Genomic DNA, 17,814 nt, shown 5'->3' with positions numbered 1-17,814 from the left:
GTTGCCCTCACTATGTGAGACACCCTCCCCCCCCAAAATAAATAAATAAATAAATAAAAATATGGATTTCAAATCAACTCCTGCTTTGTTTCTGACAAGCCTTGATAGAATGGGCTCAGATGTAGCATAAAGCTAGCTAATCAGCGGAACATCAGAATGAAGAAAAACAGAAGCTTCCGCTGTTTCCAGGCAGAAGGCCTCCCAATAGTGCCACTTTTGAACAAGCAGAAAATCTTCCAGATGAATTGGAAGATACCTGGCTGCAGACCATCCAAAGGAACAGCTATTCCCAAAGATGCTTTTTTCCCCCCCAAAAGGCAACTGGACTTTCTTGGGTTTTTTTCTTCTTTGAAAGTGTTCCACTTCTAAACTCTCCTGGGGCTTATTCAGACGAGGTCTGGAGTCAATCAATGGGAACCCCTTCGGTGCAAACCCGTTTAAGTCCCATGCATGCTCCCCACGCCCCCGGCCCCCTTGCTTTATACCATATTTTCTTTCCGAGTGGTGCCTTTGCCCCCCGAGCAGAGCAAACGCCGCGCTCGGAGCGAGCCTTCCAGTCCCGAGCTAAGCTGGGACTACGCTTCCCAGCATGCAAAGCGGCGCGCCTGCGCTTTGGGCTCCGGTGGGCGTCACGAGCGGGGGAGGGAATGTTAGCAACAGAACCCAGGTTGGAGGAAAAAAACGGCGGAGTTAAAACCCGGGTTCGGTCCAGCTGTTCAGGAATGACACCTCCGTGGGTGCGTGAGGAGGGGGAGAAAGGCAGCAGGGGGCTCTGGGGAGAGCCGTGGGAAGAGCAGCGGGACTGGGAGTGTGGGAACATGTTGACACGTGTCTGCAGATGCGTGCACAGGGAGGAAGCGAGCCCGGGCAGCTGGCAGGGGTGGCGAGAAGGTTTAGGGTTAAGACTTAGTGAGTTGGGGGTCCACAGCGCAGGGGGGCTGTTGAGAGAGGGCAGGAAGAAAGCCGCTCTGCAACAGGAGGTCGTGGGAATGGTGCTTTTATTGGGGGTGGGCTGGCGGATTCTGTCGTGATCAGATGGCTTTGTAGAAGGAACTATAAAAGGTGAGTCTTTTTCGGGGGGGGGGAAACCCCGAATTGTGGACCTAGAGAAGGAAGTGGGAGTGGATTGCAGGGAGGGTTGAAATCTTTTCTCCACCTGGAAAGGTCTTTCCACCAGGGACCAAGCTGGGTTACCAGCATACATTCATCCTTTGCACCTTTTCTTCCCCTCTTAATGACTTCTGGCCTTCTGCAGTATAACAGTAAACATCCATTTGCCTCCAGGCTATGTAATTTAGATGCCACGCAACTCAAGGGACCTTCTGGCCACCTGGACAGGTTCCCCAAGCCAGTTGTGGAGTTCCCTCTTAGGACTCGCTTTGCGACCTCCTGCTTCAAGCCAGAGCAAAGGGAGGTTCTGTCGGTGGGCGTGGAAAGCTGCAGCTGCTCGACTTTTGCAAAAAGAAAAACCAACCCCCAAACCCAAAGAATATTCAAATGCATGTCCAAATTAGAACTCGGGGTCCTGCTGTCTGTGGAGATTTTCAGTCAATTGGACTGGTTTTTTTTTTCTTTCCTTGAGGAAAGAAGAAGAAGAAAACATTTCACTTCTCATCCTACAAGCTTGGTTCATCAGTTCTGGGAGATGGAAGGAAAGGTTCCGATAGGATGGTGGTAGGGATGGATGGAAAGACTGGATTTCTTTGCAGTCATCCGATTGTTAGCATTCTCCCTGAGAGCTGTTTGAGGACACTTGGCTTCATCTGGGACCTCTGGGTCACCTGAATCGGGATGCAATTGGGGGGGTCCTACTGTTTTTTTGCCCCATACCATTGTGAAAAGGGCACGGAAGTTGGTGAGCCTCTTGTGGGAGGGAATATGGAATGTTCCATAATAATTGGAAGAGAATATGGAACGTATATATGCAGTTTTACGTAGCAAAAATTCTGGAATCACACCTACCATGATTATGGGGAAGAAATGGATACGGCTCAGTTGCAAGTAATGCAGGCGGTTCCCTGTGCCGTGTAGTTGAGTTTCTTGTTCCTCTGAAAAAGAAAAAGGGCCTTTTGAGATTTGAGAAATGATCGTGGCTTCCCTGGTGACTCTGATTTCATTGTTTCCATCAGGGGATGAACCAATGCAGCATAAACAACTGCCAGCGTGAAAGACACACAATTGCCTATCCAGTTTACAAAGCTGTGCACGTGAGTATGCTGGTCACTAAGTTCTAACCGTCTTTCCTCACATTCCAGTAGTCCTGCTGGCGAGGATCATTGGGGGTTATAGCAGACTGCGGGTGTAAGTTTAGGAGACAACACGTAAGGATGTAAGTTTCGGGAACAACAATGTTGGGAAATGTTCCCAAGCAGTGTCTGAACAGGCTTTACGCTGCATTACCAGAACCAACTTGCATTCAGGTGTCTCAGGATTTAACCACAGTTTGCGGACCTGTGTGCAGTCTTTTTCTTAAATCTGAACATTGTGCAAATGTACAACAGTTTCTCTTGCTCAAATGACAGCAAGAAATAAGAGTTTGAGAGGTATTCCATAATCTTATTTCACTCATGCCAACCTCTAAAACTCTTAAAAAAACCCTCAGGGATAAGTTATCAAATCTGAAACTGACTCTTTTGTTCAATGTAACATTGTGGAAAGAAAGGAAATAACAGCTTTTTTTTTTAATCTGCTTGTTCCTTTAAAAGAGGAAACTGTTCCACTTCCTTTCTCTAGAGTACAGATATTAGCTGCTAGGGACTTGAGCCAAACAGCTCCTATTTCTTCACCTTTATCTCCAGTTTTTAATCCTCTGTGACAGAAACATAATTTCATCAGGTTTATATTTTTGTTTACTGTAAAAAAAAACCTTTTAATATGATAGTATTTATTTTTACATGTATATTAGGCTTTCCTATACTGTATGCAAACGCTTTGTTGAAATTTTGAGGGTCCTTGTTTGATTCCATGCTGGCTGAGGAATTCTGCGAGTTGAAGTCCACCCATTCTTAAAACGACCAAGGTTGAGAAACTTTTGTTTGGTGGGTGAAGCCAGAAAAATCAGGCAAATTGAGAAAACTGTAGTGGTGTTAACCCCGTATGAAGCACACTGGGTGATTATATAGTAACAATTAAACAGGTTAATCTAAGCAACAGGGTTGCTTTGCGACTTTTTAGTTCTTACTAAAAATGTGCATGGACAGAAAAGTTTGGGATGTTGTGAGCTCTGAATCAATGGCACAAAATCACTTTATCAGATATTGGCCTCAGAAAAGTTACGTTCCTGCAAGCAGTTTTAAGTCCAATCCCTCTTGAATTCCATTAAGTCTTATCTAGCACCAGTTTCATGCTGAATGTTAGTTGACTAGATTCTGGTGTATAGGCATGAGCAATAAATCAGCTTAACTGCAATTTAACATGTAGACTTAATTCTTCATGCCTGACAACAATCCTGCTTTGCAACCTTAGAATCCCCACCTCTCTCTTTGTCTGTTTCAGGTTTCTGCATTGAAACAGAATGGACTGCTCCAGTCTCTGTCAGCAACACCCCATGATTTTAAGGAGTCAGGTAAAGATCCAATTAAAATTTTTAATTTATTCAGCTTAGGCACTGCCAATACCAAACTGACTCTGGATGGTATACAATAAAAGCAAACAAAGTTGAAAATTAATATAACCAAGGGCATATAAAGAAGGAGAACAGATGGTGAGTCTGCCTAACAACATCCACATGATCAAACATATCCGACGAGAACCCCAATCGCCCTAATGCAAGGCCCAGATTGAAGAGCTGGGGCTCTGTTAGGAGACTGTTGTCGTTCAGCCCCCTGAATATCAGGAGGAAATGTAGCTGTTTGCTCCTTGGATTTTCTTGCATTTTGGATGATGAAGAGCAGAGACTTGCAAAACATTTCACTTTCAAAAGGACCTGTTCCAACCTTACTGGAACAAAATGGTGTGACTCTGCATGTAGATCGTGCTTCAAACCTCATCTTTTCAAGCCTGAAGCTGTTTTGTACTCTACTTCTAAGGAACTGTGGCAGGATCAAGCGCCTTTGAAGTCACTGAGAAGACGGCTTTAGATCTCCCAGAAATCTAAGTAGCTTCATCTGCTTCTCATTTATAATGGGGTCTAGAGTCAGATGCTCTTTTAAATTCTGCATGAAAGTCAGTAAAGGTTGAATTGCGATTAGCTGACAGGCAGAGTTATGGTTTTTATGACGCTCTTAAAAATGACATTAATTATAAAGAGGTGGATTCTAGCTGTTTTAGGTACATAAAAATCTGTATACTACTAAAACTCTCATTGTTGTGACCTTTAGCTAGGCAAAACAGCACATCATAGGGCCCACAGTTGTTGAGCCAAGGTCCCTCAAATGGGCTAAATTGCAGAATGTGCCCCAAATCTGGGACCCATGACTTCTGAGGGAATAAAATTTGGGAAAGTTGTGGCTGCTTCCTTGTTGCTATGCTGTTGTTGCAGTCATGAGAGCTTCATTTTCAACATTCTGTGACAGTTTCCAAGCCAGTCTTGCAATCCCTCATTCCCTCTCCTACCCAGCAGTAGCCATTTACCTGGAAAGGTTAGGGTTTTCTCAGTTAGTATTATTTCCACTTGTCAGTTTCAGATGCTTTCTGTTTTAAAATCCACCTCTACAGTTTCCCATTAAGAAGAATAAAATGGAGCTGCTGTATAGTGCCTGGAGATGAATTGAATTGAAATGAATACTTTTATTTGGCCAATTGTGATCAGACGTACAAAGAATTTATCTCTGGTATAGAAGCACTCAGTGGACATGCAAAGCAACAGAACAAGCCAATAAAAGGGGGAATAAAAAAGAAAAGGATAAATAATAATACTACAGCCATACTACATAGGGTAAGAGACATTAAGCAGCACCAAGAGAATTGAATATTCAGCACGGTGATGGCATGGGGGGGGGGAAAAATTGTCTTTATGTCTAGTTGTTTTGGCCTGCAATGCCCTAAATCGCCTTCCTAAGGGAAGGAGTTGAAATAGTTTATAGACCCCTCACTTCCCTCCAGGATTTGAGGGGTCTGTAGATATTTTCTCAGCACTCCTTCTGACCCACACGGTATACAGGTCTTCTATGGAAGGCAGGCTGGTTGCAGTTGTTCTTTCTCTAGGCTTAACTCTGATGGTGCTTATACCTGTCCTGTTTGGTTACTGCACCAAACCAGACAGTCATAGAAGTACACATAGCAGACTCAATAATTCCTCTGTAAAATTACATCTAGATTTTTTTTCCTTTAAAAGAAATGGAATTATCTTCCAGGCCTCTTAAATGAACTGCTTTGTAAGTGATTCTCGAGTGTGTAGCTACTATGGTGTGTCGTCTTGTTTTTGCTCTTACTAGATATTTCAGAGGAGGTACTACGAGCCCGTGAAGAATGGGACAACCTAGCAAGCATCCATCCGGGAGGTATGGAAAATTAAGTACTGTCTCATTTTACTCCATTGTGGGATCTGTTCTGAGTTGAATTTAAATTGTGCTACCTGCCATGATGCTGCCATTACGGATGGCCACACATAATACAAAGTCCACCAGTTTGTGTGTATGTGTAATTGACTTATTTTGATATTGCTCAGTCTGGGAAGCTGTGCAGGGTGGAGTAGAAAAAGGATACTCAACAAGAAAACCACCCCTAAACAAGGCAATAAAAATAATAAAGATGGGAAAAAACATAAAGTTAGGTTTTAAAAAACATGGTATAAATAGGATGTGTATGTGTATTCAAAAGGGACGTGGTGGCTCAGTGGGTTAGGACACTGAGCTTGCCGATCAGAAGGTCGGCAGTTTGGCAGGTCGAATCCCGAGTGCCGCGTAGCAGAGTGAGCGCCTGTTACTCGTCCCAGCTTCTGCCAACCTAGCAGTTCGAAAGCACGTAAAAATGCAAGTAGAAAAATAGGAACCACTACGGTGGGAAGGTAACAGCGTTCCGTGCGCCTTTGGCATCTAGTCATGCCAGCCACATGACCACAGAGACGTCATCGGACAAGTGCTAGCTCTTCGGCTTTGAAACGGAGACGAGCACCGGCCCCTAGAGTTGGAAACGACTAGCACGCATGTGCAGGGGAACCTTTACCTTTACCTATGTGTATTTAGATAGACAATTAAGGTTTCCCATCAATACTTGATGTGTATTTTGAATTATCCAGGTAGTCCTCAACTTAGTCATTTGTTTAGCCATCATTCAACATTACAGTGGCACTGAAAACATTGACGTACGACAGATCCTCACACTTACAACCATTGAAGCAACCCTGTGGTCACATGATCAGAATTCAGCCGCTTGACAACCCAGTGTGTATCTTTACAACAGTTGCAACCTCCTGGAGTCGCATGATCCCCATTTGTGGCCTTTCCAGACAGCTCTCGACATGCAAAGTCAAAGGGAGGAGCTGGACTTGCTTAACGACCTTGTGATTCACTTAGCAACTGCAGCGATTCCCTCAACACTCCCAAAAGGTTATAAAATTGAGCGTCGCTCACTGAACAGCCGCCCGGCTTAGCAGCGAAAAGTCTGCTCCCAATTGTGGCCATAAACCCAGGACTACTTGTCTTTATCGTGAGCTGTTCCACTTTGGAGAGACCCGTTTGAAAAATTCCAAATAGTTTTAACACACCGCATTTGTGGCTCAACTTTCCCCCCCTCAATACTGTAAGATGCTTTGTTCTTCTGCTGGAAGGAAAAGAGATGTCAGAATCGAATCCTTTTTCTTTGCTTGCAGGCACTGTGGAGAAGCCTCTTGGCCCGGTTCCCTCGATCGCTTTCAATGAAGCCCTGCAGTATTTCCAAACAGCCGACCTGTCGGACTGTAGGGTAGGTGTGGGCAGTGGTGGGATTCAGCCGGTTCGCGCCAGTTCGGCAGACCCAGTAGCTAATTTTTTGTTGCCCAGGCCCAGAATGGACTTCCGGAAGCGGCATCCACACAGAGAGAACCGATTGTTCGCATATTTGAATCCCACCACTGGGCATGGGGTATCTAGGATGGATGCCACTGTCCTTCTTAAATATTTTAGGGATTGAAGACAGTTGCTATGTGGTCCTTAGGACAGCAGTGAATACATTCATATGACTTGAAACAACAACAATAATAATAAAGTTGGAAGGGACCTTGGAGGTCATCTAGTCCAACCCCCTGCTCAGCAGGAAAGCCTATACCGTTTCAGACAAATGGCTGTCCAGTCTCTTCTTAAAAACTTCCAGTGTTGGAGCATTCACAGCTTCTGGAGGCAGGTTGTTCCACTGGTTAGTTGCTCTCAATGTCAGGAAATTTCTCCTTAGTTCCAGGTTGCTTCTAACCAGTTTCCATCCGTTGCTTCTTGTCCTGCCTTCAGGTGCTTTGGGGAATAGCTTGACTCCCTCTTCTTTGTGGAAGCCCCTGAGATATCCCTCCTCATCCTTCTCTTCGTTAATCTAGACATACCCAATTCCAGCAACCGTTCCTTGTATGTTTTAGCCTCCAGTCCCCCAATCATCTTTGTTGCTCTTCTCTGTACTCTTTCCAGAGTCTCAACATCTTTTTTTACATAATGGTGACCAAAACCGGATGCAGTATTCCAAGTGTGGCCTTACCAAGGCATTGTAAAGTGGTACTAACACTCCACGTGATCTTGATTCTATCCCTAAGTAGTTCCCTAATGAGTGGATGGAGTAGTCTAACCCGGCCAGGATCCAAAGTGACGGAGCTTGTAGAAAGTAGCTGCAAGTCTTCTCTAACTCTGATAGTCACACCTCTCAAAAGAAGTTCTTTTTGTCCAGAGACTATCGCGTTTCTTTATTTTTATTTATTAATTATTTTTTTATGCTGCACCTGAGGGCAGGACAAAAAACAATGGATGGAAACTGATCAGGGAGAGAAGCAACCTAGCACCAAGGAGAAATGCCCTGACAGTGAGAACAATAAACCCGTGGAACAAACAGCCTGCCTCCTGTTGTGATTCAGGGTCAGCCTGTGGGTTCGGCAGTTGGGTCGGACGACTCAGAGGAGGAGGGGGGGGGGTGTTGAAGATCTTGCTGATGAGAGCCCTCAGCCAGGCCCCTCCCACTTGGTCACCACGGAGACCCAGCTGTGTGAGCCTGACAGCGTGGATGAAGATGACCCACAGCTGGCCCTGTTCAAGGACGCCCGACGCAGGAGGCAGTCAATTAGGAGTAAACAGAGGAAGGCAATGGGGCACCTCGGAAGGAGGCAGAGAGAAGCCACGCCCTGAACTGTTTAAAAGGGGAATGCGTGGGAGGGCTGGTTTGCTGAAGGCAACCGCTCGGATAGTTCATGTTTCTTAAAGCTCTGGTTTCTTGGTTTGCCTTGTTCCGTTTGTTTTTGTAGTAATAAATTTGGCAGGCGTAATTCCAGCCTCTTGCCTTCTTGAAAAAGGGGTTGTCCCTGCCTTTTCTGCAGGGCCGGTAGCAGGCTGGTACAGAACACCTCCAGAGGTTGTGGGTGCTGCAGCACTGGAGCTTTTTAAGAAGAGAATCGACAGCTGTTTGTCTGAAATGATACTGGGTCTCCTGCTTGTGCAGAGGGTTGGTCTAGAACAGTGAAGGCAAACCTTTTAGAGACAGAGTGCCCAAACTGCAACCCAAAACCAATTTTGTATTGTTGGGTGCTGGGTGGGCGTGGCCCATTGGGTGGGTGTGGCCCATTGGGTGGGCGTGGCTGCGGTGGTAATGGCAGACTGGATGGGACTAAAATGTTCAATCAGTTCCAACTTTGTGAGAACTTTTTTTTCCCCGCGAGAAGTTGAAATTGATTGATTGATTGAACCTTTTTTTTTTGCACATGGCGGAGGCTTAAAGTGAAAAGGTTTTATAAAACCCAGCCGAAGGCCTAGGACTGGGGCGACGGCACGCGTGCCCACAGAGAGTGCCACCCGTGCCATAGGTTCGCCACCACGGGTCTAGAAGACCTCCAAGACCCCTTCCAACTCTGTTACTCTTGTTATCTCTCCTACAAGTTCTTTGCACAGTTTCCCTGCCACTTGGCAATGATGCCCTTTGCATTGCTTTTTTCCCCCTGTAGATTTGCTAAGGGAGCCGTTTTCAACCCCAGCATGTCTTCTACCTTTAATTTTCGCTTCTTCCAGAAAAAGATTCGGCCGACCATCCAAAGAAGAGGCCTGGCTGCTATGGCCCATTTCCTTTTTGGACCTCCCCGCCTTCAGCAGCAGTTGCAGAGCGAGAGAGACTTGGCTTTGGCCATTGCCCAGTGTGAGTATTGCCTCTGAAAATGAAAGCAAGCCTCAGCAATAGTTTCACAGCAACTTCCTTACTTCCTCTAATCAGGAGTTCGAGTTCACGGGGCACAAGAAAAGTCTGCCAAAACATTGCTGCCCGCTGTGGTTAAGGCAACGGTAGGACTCTCGGAGTCCTTAAGTCTTGTGATCCCGTTTCGTTTTGCTTTTCAGTGCAGGTAGTCCTCAGCCTACGACCGCAACCGAGCCCAACGTTTGTGTTGTTCAGTGCGACATTTGCTAAGCGGGTTTTGCCCGATTTTACGACCTTTCGAGCCGCACTTGTTAAGGGAATCACCGCAGTTGGTAAATTACTAACCCGGTTGTTCAGCGAATCTGGCTTCCCCATTGACTTTGCTTGCCAGAAGGTCGCGAAAGGGGGGGGGGGTGTCACGTGACCTTGGGGAAACTGCAACCGTCGTAAGTATGAGTCAGTTTGCCAAGCACATGAATTTCGATCAAGTGACCAAGGCCGCAACTCTGAAAAACGGTCAAGAGTCACTTTCTTTTTTCCCCCAGCGCTGCTGTACTTTTGAATGGTCACTACACGAACTGTTGTAAGTTGAGGACTACCCGTATTGTATAGTTTTCATGGATTTGTTTCATTACATTATATCCGGTGTTGGGGGATTACTTTTATATGAAAAACAGAATAAAATTTTAAAATGTTTCAAAAAAAAATCAGTGGTTGCTTTGTCTATTTCTACAAAGAGTGAGAAAGTGATGTTGATCCCATTTTGTTCTAGCCGCCTTGGCGCGGTCTGTTTTAACTGTCAGAAAGTCATCGTAGAGCTTAGGCAGACTCTCCATGCTTTCTGGAACTTTAAGCAGAGAAGCTGGAGGACCTATTTGGGCTTTAGGAAGTACGAAGTAAATGAAGCCAGTATTGAAAAGAATATTTGAACTGTGGAGTCCTTGGTGTTCTCTCAGCTTGGTAATTTTCTTGCAGAGGTTTCATTACCCAACTAGTGGTCTGAAGATGTTACCTGGTTGGGTAATGAAATGCTTGCAAGAAAACAACTAAACACAGAGAACAGCGAGGACCCCAAAGTAAAGAATGGTATGGTATGGAATAAGGAGTAGGAAATAGTGAATAGAATAGAATAGAATAGAATAGAATAGAATAGAATAGAATAGAATAGAATAGAATAGAATAGAATAGAATAGAATAGAATAGGAATAGAATAGAAAAAATAGGAATAGAATAGGAATAGAATAGAATAGAATAGAATAGAATAGAATAGAATAGAATAGAATAGAATAGAAATAGAATAGAATAGAATAGAATAGAATAGAATAGAATAGAATAGAATAGAAATAGAATAGAAAAAATAGGAATAGAATAAAAATAGGAATAGAATAGAATAGAATAGAATTAGAATAGAAATAGAAATAGAATAGAATAGAATAGAATAGAATAGAAATAGAAATAGAATAGGAATAGAATAGAAAAAATAGGAATAGAATAGGAATAGGAATAGAATAGAATAGAATAGAAATAGAATAGAATAGAATAGAATAGAATTAGAATAGAAATAGAAATAGAATAGAATAGAATAGAATAGAATAGAATTAGGAATAGAATAGGAATAGAATAAATAGGAATAGAATAGGAATAGGAATAGAATAGAATAGAATTAGAATAGAAATAGAATAGAATAGAATAGAATAGAATAGAATAGAAAAGAAATAGAATAGAATAGAAATAGAAATAGAATAGAATAGAATAGAATAGAATAGAATAGAATAGAATAGAATAGAATAGAATAGAATAGAATAGAATAGAATATTCTTTACTGGCCAAGTGTGATTGGACACACAAGGAATTTGTCTCTGGTTCATAACCTCTCAGTGTACATACAAACAACAAAGTGATAGGTCAACTATCTTGTTCTCAGTTACGTAGAGGACCTAATGGGCCTTTCCCTGTACAGGTGGTTTGGATAATAATGAAAAAGTGCACATGAGGATCTTGCAAACTGTTTACAAGAAACTCACTGGCTCCCGGTTTGATTGTGCCCGTTATGGAGCCCACTGGGAAGATCTTGGATTTCAAGGTACGCTGAGTGTCGAACAAGAGTCTTCCCGTGAGCAAATATATACCAGGGGAAGCCTGGTTTCATTCTCTTTCATGAACTTTGGAACAAAGAACGTGCCTGTTGGCCATTTGAAGTGATCTGTGCTTTTTCTCCTGGGCACCAACATCGTCATGTTGATTTCTTCCCCTTCAGCACATAGATTTCCTGAGGACCAGTGCAAGCAGTCGCCACAATATCTGTAGGAGGGTGAGGAGATGCAGATGCAGATGCAGTTGAAGTCCACAAGTCATAAAAGGGCCAAGTTTGAAGACCCCTGCTTTAGAATAATTATTAGGCAATTTTTGCAGCTGGACATAATTTTTGAAGCTGTATAGGAGATAATTTTCGAAGATGCATAGTCCACAAGGTATGACCCCAACCGAGTCCAACGTTTCTGTTGCCAAGTGAGACCTTTGTTAAGTGAGTTTTGCCCCATTTTGTGACCGTTTTTTGGCCACAGTTGTCACGTGAGTCCCTGCAGTTGTTAAGTTAGCAAGAGGTTCATTAAGTGAATTTGGCTTCTCCCATCGACTTTGCTTGTCATAAGGTCTCAGGAGGTGATCACATGACCCCGGGACACTGCGACGGTCATAAGTATGAATCAGTTGCCAAGGGTCTGGATTTTGATCGCGTGACCCTGGGGAGGCTGCAACAGTCATAAGTGTGAAAAATGATGACAAGTCACGTTTCTCAGTGCCGTTGTGACTTTGAATTGTTACTAAACGAAGTAAGTTGAGGACTGTCTGTATTTCAATGGCACCTCATGAGGAAAGAGCATGAAGTTTTCGTCACGCTACTTTAATGTCAGCCAGGGCTTTTTTTCTCATAGAATGCTCAGAACAGAGTTCCGGCACCTTTTTTTGGATGGAACCTTGTAGGGTAGGCAAGGCGGGTTGTATGACATTGTGTGAGTTCCGGCACCTTTTTCTTTGACAAAAAAGCACTGTTGCCAGCTATACCTCAAGAGTATGACTGAGCAATTTGCTGTCTGGAAGCTTACTTAATACGTGCAAGAGCATTTCTTGGTGTGACTTTAACAGCCTCTGGATGTCTTCTACCCTTCTAAAGGAATGGATCCTGGCACAGATCTACGTGGAGCCGGGCTGCTGGGATTGATGCAAACACTTTATTTTGTGATGGATCCTCGGACATTGCCCGTAGCTAGAGAAATTTTCAAGCTGTCCCATCACGAGGTCCAGGTACGTTCCCTCATTTTCTCTGCTTCCGTGTTCAGATTTTCCTTTGAAAAGAGTGGCTGTGGTGTTATGTCCGCACCGAAAAACGAAAGCTTTCAGGCCGATCATTTAAAAGAACGTTTTTTTCAAACTCGGCAAGTTGAAGCTGGATGGATGGGAGGGAGTTGAAATCCACCCAGCTTAAAGCTTGCCAAATTTGATAAACCCTGATTTGAAACCTTCCAGCTGTTTTTATCTCCAGGAAAGCCAAAGGGATTGCGTTTTGAGTCTGTCATAGGCAGGGCTCTTTTAAAAATGTAGCTTTTTTTTTGTTTGTCTGTTTTGTTTTTCAGAATTTTCCTTTCTGTGTGATGTCTATCAATATTACCCGTATTGTCATTCAGGTTTTGAGGGAAGAACGCCTTTCCAGGTGAGTTCATCATGGGCTTTGGATGTCTGCAAAGGAGTTGGTGGGACATATAACAATAACGATAATAGAGCCGGAAGGGACCTTGGAGGTCTTCTAGTCCAACCCCTTGCACAGGCAGGAAACCCTATGCAATTTCAGACAAATGGTTGTCCAATCCCTTCTTAAAAACTTCCAGTCTTGGAGCATTCACAACTTCTGGAGGCAGGTTGTTCCACCGATTAATTGTTCTAACTGTCAGGAAAATTCTCCTTAGTTCTAGGTTGTCGTCATGCCCGTGCTGTGACTTTACATGCTTGTGCCATGATACTTGTATGTATCAGGCATTATATCAGCATCATGGATGCCACTGCCATGGCTCTCTTTGTGCCTCGGTCAGCTTTTAATGCATTAGTCCATCAGCTAAATTGTTAAAATACAGGTAGTCCTCCAATTACGACCACAATTATGTTGCTAAGTGAAACATTTGTTAAGTGAGTTTGCCCCGTTTTTACGACCTTTCTTGCCACAGTTGTTAAGTGAATCACCCCATTTGTTAAGTTAGTAAGACGGTTGTGAAGTAAAACTAGCTTCCCCGTTGACTTTGCTTGTCAGAAGTTCCCAAAAGGCGATCACACGACCCCGGGACACCACAATTATCATAAATATGTACTAGTTGCCAGGTGCCTGAATTTTGATCAGGTGACCATGGCGAGGCTGCAAGGGTCGTAAGTGTGAAGAACGGTCCTAAGTTACTTTTTCCAGTGCTGTTGTAACTCCGAACAGCCACTAAATGAACTGTTGTAAGTATATGGAGAACCTATACGGAGAACCTTCACTGGTGTAATTTCAAATTAGGAGTAGCTATTTGGCTCAGTGGGTTAGGACGCTGAGCTTGTCGATCAGAAAGTCAGCAGTTTGGCGGGTCGAATCCCGAGTGCCGCGTAGCAGAGTGAGTGCCTGTTACTCGTCCCAGCTTCTGCCAACCTAGCAGTTCGAAAGCACGTAAAAATGCAAGTAGAAAAATAGGGACCACTCCGGTGGGAAGGTAACAGCCTTCCGTGCGCCTTTGGCGTCTAGTCATGCCAGCCACATGACCACGGAGATATCCTCGGACAAGCGCTGGCTCTTCGGCTTTGAAACGGAGATGAGCACCGGCCCCTAGAGGTGGAAACGACTAGCACGCATGTGCGGGGGAACCTTTACCTTCACCTTATTTGGTTTTGAAGCCGTTTCCTTTTTCACACGTTGCTGTAAAGATGGAACGGAAAGGGGTAATGTGGATTTTTCCTTTGGCAAAAAAGGGGCGGCTTCTTTGTTTCAAGTGCCATCTTCAAATGAGACTCTGTCTGAAATGATCCTGCTCGAGCAGGGGGGGGGGTTGGACTAGAAGACCTCTGAGGTCCCTTCCCATTCTCTTATTCTGTCTTCTTTTTTTTTCCCCTAAGAGGTGGAGATTTATCTTAACTTCTTTAGTTTATTGTCAGTAAAAAGATTCTTAAACCGGTTCGCAGCCCCAAGGAAAGCAAAATAGTCTCTTATCATTTGTTTAAAGTACAAGTACATCTTTTAAGTCTTCCTGCAGTTTAAAAATAAGCACGCGCCAATATGTTTCCCACATTCAGTACTCCGAACACACTGAAGCAAATGTGAATTCTTACGTAGCCAAACAGCGCCCTCTATGGGCAGCGGCCCTGAAGGAAAGTTTTAAAAGGTTTGCTGAAGCGGAAAGTCTATTTCAGAAAAAAGAGAGAAGAACCCCAGGCAGCTCAAGGAAACACTAAGCCTTTGGAATAAATGACCCACCGATACCGTAGGGAGGTGGTGGTGGATGTAAATATTTTGCCATGTTCCTTTTCAGAGAATGCAATCGAAGGCAGCAGGTCATTGCGGTGCTCAACGATTTGTACGTGGCTCTATTTTTACGGCTTTTCAACATCTGGAAAACACAGCAAAAGACCATTTCTGATTCTGGTTTTGTTTTAAAAGGTGGGTGAATCACAGGGTCGAAGGTTTTGTACGTCTTCTAGATCAACCCTCCACACCTAAGACAGGTATTCTCAGGCCATCCTGGACCAAAGACCGTCCAACCTTTGCTGGAAAACCAAACGGAGCAGCCATGGATCCAGGAGGCAGATCGTGTCACTAGTTAATAGCTCTCTCGTGGCCAAGAAAATTCCGCCTTATTCTTGGTTGTGGAGGGGTGGGAGGGGTGTGATGGCTCAGGGGTTAAAGATGCTGAGTTTGTCAGCTGGAGAGCCGACAACCCTGGTTTGAGACCCAAGCGCTGTGCAACGGATGAGCTCCCGTTCCTTGCTCCAGCTCCTGCCCACCTCGCAGTTCGAAAGCATGCAAGTGCGAGTAGATAAATAGGTACCACTTCAGTGGGAAGGTAACAGTGTTCCACGCTCCTTTGGCCACATAGTCACAGAAAATGTCTTTGGACAACGCTGGCTCCCTTGGGTGAGGAACGGAGATGAGCACCGCACCCTAAGAGTCAGACATGACTGAACAGGGAAATCTTTCTCTTGATGGTGTTTGGGTCCATCTTATTGGGAGAAGCTTCCACATGTTGATTCTTGTCTTATCCTCGGGCACTGTGGAAAAGTCCTCCTCGCTGTTGTTCCAGTATTGGAAGACTTCTATTGTGTCTTCCCTTCTCTTAAGTTTAACATACCCAATTCTTCATCAAATTTATCCCCCAATCCCATCCTTGGACTATAATCTCAGAAATTCATAGCGCTTGGCCTTGTGGCTAGCATTAATTGGATTACAGTCTCATCTATCGGAAGGATGCTAAATTGGAAAGAGCTCTAGCAGCTTTTCTTACAAACCGGAAGTCTATACACATTAAGTCCTCCGTTTGTGGAGTGACCGAAGTTACAACAGCAATGGAAAAAAGTGGCCTATGACTGTTTTTCATACTTACGACTCTTGCAGCATCCTCATGGGTCGCATGATTGAAATTGTGAGTGCTTGGCAACTGGCATTTATTTATGACAGTTGTACCATCCTGGCCTCATGTGATCACCATCTGTAACCTTTCCAGCCGGTTTCCGACAAGCCAAGTCACGGGGGGGGGGGGGGAAGGGGAGCCAAATTCGCTTAACAAATCACTTAACAGCTGTAACAATTTGCTGAACATCTGGCAAAAAGGTTGCAAAAATGGGATGTAACTCGCTTAACAGCTGCCTTGCTTAGCAGTAGAAATTTTGCGATCGTACGTCAAGGACCATCTATACGCCTTCTATGCTGGACGTTGAGCTTTTTTTTCCAAGCATGCTCCTATTAGATATAATTCTCCCGTTCGATTTTTTTTTCTTTCTTTCTTTCCTTTCCGCTCTGTCTAGAACTGGAAGCCTTTGCCAAAAAGAACCCAAAGCAGCTGCTGAGACACATGGAGACATTTATGAACAGAAGCTCTGCAGCAGGAGGGGATGATGGCTTACAGGCTCCTGCTTTCAGCTTGGATGTCCTGGGTCCCAACGTAAGCTGCGGTCCCGTTGACAACAAGGAGCTGAATTTTGCTAGCATAGATGAGCTGGCGACCCAGAAAGCACAAGACAGCTGATCTGGATCCAGAAGGCAGTGTGAAAATCCTGGCCTGGGATTCCTCGGCAAAGGTGGTTGTTTTACAGCCTACGTAAGGGCTCGGAGGAGGGCTGACGCTCTTGAAAACGCTGCCAAAGTAGAAGTACAGGACTTTTGATTGTAGGGCAGAGAGCAGCCGACTCGGAGTACAACGAGAGCTCTTGGGCTGGAGCCTGGGAGGAAGAAGCAGCCAGCTTCCGGGATCTGCTTCTTAGTAGCATTAAGACGAATTTGTAGCAGGGGGGTGGGTGTGTAAATCTTGATATATGAAAAAGCGTTACGCTCCCCTCCACCCCGCCATGTTCTTCCAATATTCCAGCTAAGAAATATTAACGCGTTACGGATTGTGAAATCTGAGCTCATGTCTCTCTCGCTCGCTCTTATTCTTTTTTTTTTTTTTGGAAAAAAAATTGAGTTGCAGTACCTCCAGGCTTAGTTTTTTTTCTTTTTTTTCCCTTCACCCTTCAGTTACGCTTTTACCTCTAAGACTTATAAGAACGGAGTCCTTCTATCCGCCGGGAGGCATCTGTTTCCAGATGGCTTATTCCTGACACTTTTATCAAGCCACAGAGCGTGCGTTTCGCTTGAAACGAGATAAACCCATGAGTATTATTTGGTTCTACTGAAACGGCGGCACCCGCATTGAAAGCTGTTGAAAACGATAAAAAAGGGACCACCGGCAAATGACATTGCAGCCGTTTTCCTTTTTATGAATGGTTATCTAGCGCTTACATCAATGAAGCAAAGCAGTTTTCTTTTTTTTAGCCTCCGGCTGTGTGATAAAGCCCATGTTATTTTATTCCCATTCTTCTACTTCTCCGGGTTTTAGGGTGGCTCTGGGTTTGATAATCGGCAAAAAAGGACAAATTTACTGCATGCGAAGTTTCCAAACGCGTCTCATAAAGCCAGAAAGGTTACTGCGCAATAAGCCTTTAAATAGTCATTTCTCGAGTTCCAGAAGACTCATTTCAGCTATGCAGAATTCACACGGATGTCTTGTCCAGTGCACCAACCGTGATGTAAAATTCAAGCCTTAGTGGATGGTGGGTTTCCCCCCCCCCCATTAAACTTGTTATTGTCTTCAATCCCAGGCTGCTTGTCCATTCTGTTAATCTCAAATTAGATGCTAAAATTAATACTTTTTGAATTGAAGTACTTCCAGGCTACAAAAAAAAAAAGATGCTGAGACCGTGGAAAGAGTGCGGAGAAGAGCAACGGCGATGATAAGAGGCCTGGAGGCTAAATTACGAAGAACGGTTAAAGGAACTGGGAATGTCTAGCCCAACAAAGAGAAGGATCGGGGTGAC

The 17,814-nt window shown here is 44.3% G+C and overlaps 1 protein-coding gene across 8 annotated transcripts; it reads left to right on the top strand.

Moving 5' to 3' along the window:
- The first annotated feature begins 658 nt into the window (after window positions 1–658).
- On the top strand, window positions 659–17,592 carry ELMOD3 (ELMO domain containing 3). 8 transcript variants are annotated; one of them, XM_081334009.1, is made up of 13 exons: window positions 669–737; window positions 2,130–2,207; window positions 3,496–3,565; window positions 4,657–4,876; window positions 5,376–5,441; window positions 6,343–6,488; window positions 6,752–6,843; window positions 9,111–9,234; window positions 11,192–11,314; window positions 12,404–12,534; window positions 12,864–12,940; window positions 14,778–14,905; window positions 16,267–17,592. In XM_081334009.1, the coding sequence occupies exons 5-13, from the start codon at window positions 5,410–5,412 to the stop codon at window positions 16,485–16,487; spliced, it is 1,074 nt and encodes a 357-aa protein (XP_081190135.1). In that variant the 5' UTR covers window positions 669–737; window positions 2,130–2,207; window positions 3,496–3,565; window positions 4,657–4,876; window positions 5,376–5,409; the 3' UTR covers window positions 16,488–17,592. The 8 variants fall into 8 exon arrangements, 7 of the variants coding, with proteins under 7 accessions (XP_081190137.1, XP_081190136.1, XP_081190133.1 ...); XM_081334013.1 differs by having other exon boundaries at window positions 670–737; window positions 6,226–6,488; XM_081334012.1 differs by having other exon boundaries at window positions 670–737; window positions 6,179–6,488.
- The last annotated feature ends 222 nt before the right edge of the window (window positions 17,593–17,814 follow it).

Source organism: Vipera berus (assembly GCF_964194415.1).
Source record: "Vipera berus genome assembly, chromosome: 8".
In the NCBI taxonomy this organism is placed as follows: domain Eukaryota; kingdom Metazoa; phylum Chordata; class Lepidosauria; order Squamata; family Viperidae; genus Vipera; species Vipera berus.
Note: the sequence above shows the minus strand (reverse complement) of the source record. Positions and strands in the feature narration are given on the sequence as shown.